Here is a 6,109-nt window from a genome sequence, read left to right on the forward strand (position 1 = left end):
TAGACCGTGACATACACGGGGTAGACCGTGACATGGGGATAGACAGATTTAGGGAGCCGAGCAAAGGATGGAGGGAGAGATGATGGACTTGTCCCTGACTCCTCAGAGAGACCACACATTAAGGAGGGCTGGAAAAGCCACAGAGATACCAGTTCCTATGCCATGCATGTGATTGGCACAATGGGCCATAGTTATGGAGCCCATAGAACCAGGGGACTCAAAAGTGGAATCAGCTTTACCTTCTAGAGCAAAACAGAGGCGTCACTTTACCCAAGGGCAGGTAGACTCTTCCCACATATTTTCTAGTGTTTTCTTCAAAGCCAGTGATTTTTTTTTTTTAAAGTAAAATTTAGGTCCTAGCTCTCAGTTTCAGAAATACCAGCTGGGCATGCTCTTTCCATCCTCCTCCTTCCTGCCTGTTGTCTACACTATGTTTCGTGGCGGGGTGGGGGTTTACTCATGTGGCAGCCTTGACTATAATAGAATGAATGGGTGTGGGAGGACATTTTCTTGTAGCCTTTCTTTTCTCTTTCTTTTTCTTTTCCTTTCCTTTCCTTTTCTTTCTTTTTTTTTTTTTTTTCGAGACCAAGTTTCAGTCTGTAAACAAGAATGGCCTGTAACTTGTGGCAATCCTCCTGCCTCAGTGTCTTAGTGCTGTGATTTACAGGCATGCTTGGATCATTTTCTTCTGCTCTTATCTGTTTCCAGGCATGGGTTGTGAGGGAGGGAGTGATTCAGCAAAGTTTGTGTTCTTCTGTAGAAGGAGAAACCTTGATACTTGGTTGAATATTGACCAGATCCCATCTACAGCCTGCTGTGGCCAATGGGTTACAGGTTTCAGAATGTGTCCTTCATTATCTGTAGCTAGAATTCAGACATAACAGTAAGCCTTCTTGGACATGGAGATGAACATAGCACCACAGAATTGGTAGTACTGACTCGGCTGATTGCTGTATAGCTTCATGGGGTAAGGGCTATCCTCCCAACCCTGGCTGCCTACCCTAGGCTGTTCATAGTAGAAAATGAGTTTAGATTTGCTTAAGGCCTCAGTTATAGGAGCTATACTTAGGTTTTAAGAGACCAGGGTGGGAAGAGGGGAGACTGATTAATGTAACAGTCTGTGATAAAGACAAGAACTTGTTCCGTAGGGCCAGAAAACGTGCTGAGCTGTGGGTGCAAGCATCAGCACCATCTCTGAGAGGACTAAGGTCATAGCCAAGCCTGAAGAAAGAAGTACAGTGTGAAGTAATGCCCAGAAATGCATTAGGAAAAAGTTGATTGTACCATGTTGTTACTCAGCGAGAAAACGAAATGCACTGGAAGTGATTAGAACTCTAACTCAGTGTATTCTTTCTTCTGACCTCAGCATCAGTTTGCTCTTTAGTGAGATGTTTGTGAGGTTCAGAGTTTTGGAAATCGAGATAACTAAACACACTCCCTGATGGCTTAGAAGAAGACTCCAGGGCTGAGGAGATGGCTCCGTCAGTTCTCATGCTTGCCATTCAAACATGAGACCCTGAGTTCAGGCCCCCACCACAACATTAGAAGAAAGCCGAGCATACGTTTATAAACCCCAACACTGTGGAGGAGGAGACAGGAGATCCCTGGGGCTTGTTGGCCAGCCAGTCTCGCCAAATCAGTGAGCTCCAGGTTCTCGTGAGAGACCCTGCCTCCAAAAAGGATGGTGGGGAGGGATTGGAGAAGGCACCTGATGTCAGCCTCTGGCATGCATGCACTTGTACATAGGCACTACGTACATGCACACCACGGAACACAATGCTCTTCTGTGAGGGTGAGAAGTTACTTTGTAAATTCAGAGATGCGATTTAAAGCAAGAGGCTGAACTCTGGGCTGCACAGAAGACAGTCACAGGGAGCCCTGCGCAATCCTATTTCTACCTCCCTGAGCCCATGGAAGGTACTAAGTGTCACATGCCTGTGATGTCCAGAAACACAGGTTGTCAGAATTCCATCAGACCCTTAGGGTCTACAGTGACCCGTGCTCCTTCCAAGCACATATAGATGATATATACTGTAAAGGTTACGTTCTCTAGGCAAAGGTGAAGCAGCTCCATTCATGTCCGGAATAGGGAATCATTAGAGCCACCCACACCATGACCTTGGCCAGTGCTGGACTCGCTGGGGATGTGCCCAGCACCCTCCCACTCAGTATGCATCTGGAAGCTCCCCTTTGCTTCCAGCCCAGCATGTCTGTGGGCGAGGAGGGGCCTGAGTCTGTGCTGGTTGGAGGCACGGGGGTGCATATCAATCACACAGACACACTGTCCCTTTATCCAGTCACCAGGCAGGCCTTTCCTGGGCCAGAAAGGAGGTTGCTTTACCACACCGACGGATGGCCTTGTTCATTTCAAGGGGAACTGACATTCGCGAACTGTTTAACAGTCCATGGTCTCCTAGCTCATTAGTTTTTTTTATATAAGAAGAACTACATTTATAAGGCTGGTTTATATCTCTGTGTTCTGATCTTTCAACCACGCCTCTACTAATCAGCAATCATGTAGGACTTCTGCCCTGAGTCTAGGAGGAATCCTCATCTCTGGAGATTCTCAGTGATGTTGGATGCTGCCACCATGGAAGACATTGGGGACCTCCCTCCATGCCACTGCGCTCTAGCCGTGAGATCATTTCTTTGCACATATCTTAACCTGTTTAAATATCACCTTTTTTCTTTTTGAGACGGGGTCTTACTATATAGACCAGACTGGCCTGGAACTCCTTTTGTAGACCAGGCTGTCCCCGAGTTCACCTACCTCAGCCTCACAAGTGGTAGGATTAAAGGCGTGTGTCACCAAGCTCAGACTAGATTTCATTTTTAAAGCTACAGATTGAGGTTTAGAAGAATGTACTCAGCATACACTGATACCCCAGCCCTCTCCCCACAGTAATGGGTCTAACACCAAGGCTGGTGCATGCTGGACAAGCACCCCCAGTCCTGTACCACACGGTATCAGATATCCTGCACATCAAATATTTACATTGCTATCATAGCAGGAGCAAAAGTGCAGTTATGAAGTAACAACAAAATAATTTCATGGTTGGGGGGTCACTACAACATGAGGAACGGCATTAAAGGGTTGGAGATTAGGGAGGTTGGGAAACCACTGTTCTTGAACAATTTTCCTCTCCGTAGTTAGTCTTCAGTTCGTTTTCCCCTAGCTCACCATCTTACCGTATGTCCCAAAGGTGTTTTATTCTTACTTCTGTTTTGTCTCCACTGACCTGGCCACCCTGTGGCTTTTGGTTATGATGGAAGCAAAGTCTTTCCCATCCAGTATGACCAGGTCTCTCTTATGAAGAGACAGGACTGCTGTGCCCCAGAGGCTCTTCCTGTCCCTGTCCTCTCCCAGGCATGGCTCACACATCAGGCTTCCTTTGGGCATCCTGGGCTGCTGCTTTTGTGGGTTCCTCTCAGGGACTTTGCAGTCTACCTTGACCCACCCTTACTTTGGGGGCCACTCATTCCTCAGTGTCTCTTTTCTTCAACATCCATGTCCCTTGCAGAGTTTACACCCCGAGTCCCTCATGAGTGACCCTGTTTGTGTTCTACTGGCTTTTGCATACTATCACCTTGCCTTGTTACAGAGCCTAGCGTAATCCTGGCGTTATTTTGTTCTCAGAGTCTACCCTTGCCCCATGCACTCACCAGCTACAGAGGAGACCACAGCAATGCTGCCACTGCTCTGCTTCAGCATGGGCAAGGCTGCAGTACTCAGGACCACGTAGCTGAAGAAGTTGACCTCCATGGCTTTGCGCACGGAGTCGATGTCATCACGGAAGAAACCCAGAGGGGAGTAAGTGATGTGGTTGAGAATGAGCATGTCCAATCCACCTGCAGAGAGATGCCTGGGTTGAGAGAGACCACTCGGGGTCCATCTTGTTCCTTTCCCATTCCTGAAACGCTCTAAGACCAGAGGAGGAAAAGGGAAGGGGAGTCTTACCCATGAGCTTTCCTGCTTTGTGGACAAACTGCTCTGCAAACGCCATGTCTTCCATGGTACCAGCCACGTAGTGGGCAGAGGCTGCTCCGAGTTCAAGGCAGCGAGACACCACCTACAGAGACACAGCAGAAATGGTGGCCATCTTGGCTGTGGGCTTTCATGTGTAGTTTTGGAGTAACTGGGGCTTACATGAGAGTTTGCTCACAGAGCTGCTTAGATAAGAAGCTGTGTGTGTGTGCGTGCATTCGGGGAGGGCTTCTTAAATAGTCTTAGATGATCATTGTTCTCTGACAGATCTTAAAAGGGTAAATCATTGTTGTGTTAGAGCCTGAGTCCATGATTCATCTCTGCAGAGTTTATGAACAGATGTTTCAAAATGCGTTATGGGCGTGGGAGCAGGTTTCTATGGAGATAGAGTGGGGCTTGTGAATGTTGGTATGACCTAGAACTTTCAAGTTTGCGAGTCTATGGGGCATGACAACATAATTGCATGAACAGGTACAGGAATCTCAGTCCCCGAATGTATGCATCTGTACAGGTCCATGAGCAATGTGTGTGAACAGGTATGACTGTGAACATATGCAACCAGAGAACTCTGTGGCTATCACTGCGCACATGCATGAATGCATGTGTGTGTGTGTGCATGCGTGCAAGTGTAAATGCACGCACGTGTGTGTATGTAAGCTTAAAAGCAGCAGTCCTATATTGCTATGGGTATCTGTGCCTGTATATCAGAGAAAGAGCCACGAGGGAGGAGGGCACACTTACTTATGTGGGTACAGAAAGCTCACCTTCTGGAGACCTTCCTCTGACCTCGCGGTCAGTACCACATGGGCTCCCATTTGCGACAGATGATAGGCCATTTCTCTTCCGATCCCTTTGCTGGCCCCAGTGACAATCACTTTCTTTCCTTGGAGCATTTCTGGGAACCACAAAGGCTGTGAGTACCCCCAAAAGCCTTGTCTCACTGTCCATACTGAAAGGCCGTGAGCCCAGATCAGTTTGCCTCACAATGTCAACCACTGAAGCAACACTTGGAGTTGTTCATAAACAGGCGCTTCAGTTGGGTTTGGCCTGGATGTCCAGAGCCGAATCTTCCTGCCATTCTTCTGAAAAACCTCCATGTGCAGACAGCACAGAGACAAGGCCAGAAAGGTCAGAGTTCGGCTAAACTGCCCGAGTTTGACACTTTCAGCATGATTTTCAATTTTGCTAAATTGAAAGGGAATTTTAAAAGGCATCACAAAAATGTGTTCACAGAGATTTCAGCCCCTTCTGCTTAGTCATCAACTTCATAACCCCTTTGATTTTTTTATTTTGGCCTCTCAGATATCAGTTTCTCCACAAGCACAGCTATCTCCAGTTGAGCTGCGGGTCTCACTTCTGTAGGTCTGAAATTGCTTTCCAAGCTGGGTGCCAAGCAAAGCAAGGCCTACTTGGCTGTGTGGCTTACTCCTCTATATCCCTTCTTGCCCAGCTTGTAGTTGGAGGGCACAGAGTTACAGACCCACATTAGGGTTCCCTCCTTCCCAGTGACTTAGGGATGAAGAACTCAGTTAGATCCTCAGGAACATTCCAGCACCCCTCTGTTTTAAGCCTCCAAAAGAGACACATTGGTACTCACCGGGTCTGAACTCTTCTACTGTAGAATAGTAGTAGCCCAAGAAGAGCACCAGAATGGGGAGCAGGTATTTTTTCAGGAATGCCATCAGACAAGGACCTGGCTCAGGGAGCCCTGTAGGACACACAGAGAAAACCTGTAGAGCTTTCTACAACTTCCCAGGCAGGCAGCAGCCTCTGAATTGTGACATCAGGGACGGGGGAGGCTGGAGTAGTCTCAGGCAGCACCAGCCAACTTCCCTGTCAGAGCAGCGATTGGCCTTGGGTGGGATCCCATCCGTCTCTGGCAGCCTGCGTGGTGGATTTCATAATGGACAATGTTTACTCCATTTCATTGAGTAAGAGGCGAGTTCCAGATGGCCAGGCTCATGACTGCGCAGGGCTGGGATCCTGAGCATCTCCTACTGACGTCCTCCGCATACGGCATCAGTGGCCTCGCAGGAGTGGGTTGTCAGATTGAGAGAGGGAGAGAGGGAGAGAGGGAGAGAGGGGGAGAGAGAGAGGGAGAGAGGGAGAGAGAGAGAGAGAGAG

The 6,109-nt window shown here is 48.2% G+C and overlaps 2 protein-coding genes across 3 annotated transcripts in view; one reads left to right on the forward strand and one right to left on the reverse strand.

Annotated features, from left to right (window-relative positions):
• C6H1orf74 (chromosome 6 C1orf74 homolog) overlaps window positions 1-3,693 on the forward strand; it is a 69,206-nt gene extending 65,513 nt beyond the window's left edge. The window contains exon 2 of the mRNA XM_005348906.2: window positions 3,638-3,693. The gene's annotated coding sequence lies outside the window, so the exon portion shown is untranslated. The remainder of the gene's footprint in view (window positions 1-3,637) is intronic.
• Window positions 1-6,109, reverse strand: part of Hsd11b1 (hydroxysteroid 11-beta dehydrogenase 1) — a 46,888-nt gene that overhangs the window by 16,286 nt on the left and 24,493 nt on the right. Inside the window, exons 2-5 of one of the 2 annotated variants that reach the window (XM_005348908.3) lie at window positions 5,583-5,693; window positions 4,750-4,880; window positions 3,959-4,070; window positions 3,664-3,849 (exon numbers count right to left, since the gene is read on the reverse strand). In XM_005348908.3, coding sequence (XP_005348965.1) covers window positions 3,664-3,849; window positions 3,959-4,070; window positions 4,750-4,880; window positions 5,583-5,667 — 514 coding nt within the window. In that variant the 5' untranslated portion in view covers window positions 5,668-5,693. Of the gene's footprint in view, window positions 1-3,663; window positions 3,850-3,958; window positions 4,071-4,749; window positions 4,881-5,582; window positions 5,831-6,109 lie in introns of those variants that run through there. The other variant, XM_013346946.2, reaches the window with a different exon arrangement.

This window comes from Microtus ochrogaster, chromosome 6 (assembly GCF_000317375.1).
Source record: "Microtus ochrogaster isolate Prairie Vole_2 chromosome 6, MicOch1.0, whole genome shotgun sequence".
Classification (NCBI taxonomy): domain Eukaryota; kingdom Metazoa; phylum Chordata; class Mammalia; order Rodentia; family Cricetidae; genus Microtus; species Microtus ochrogaster.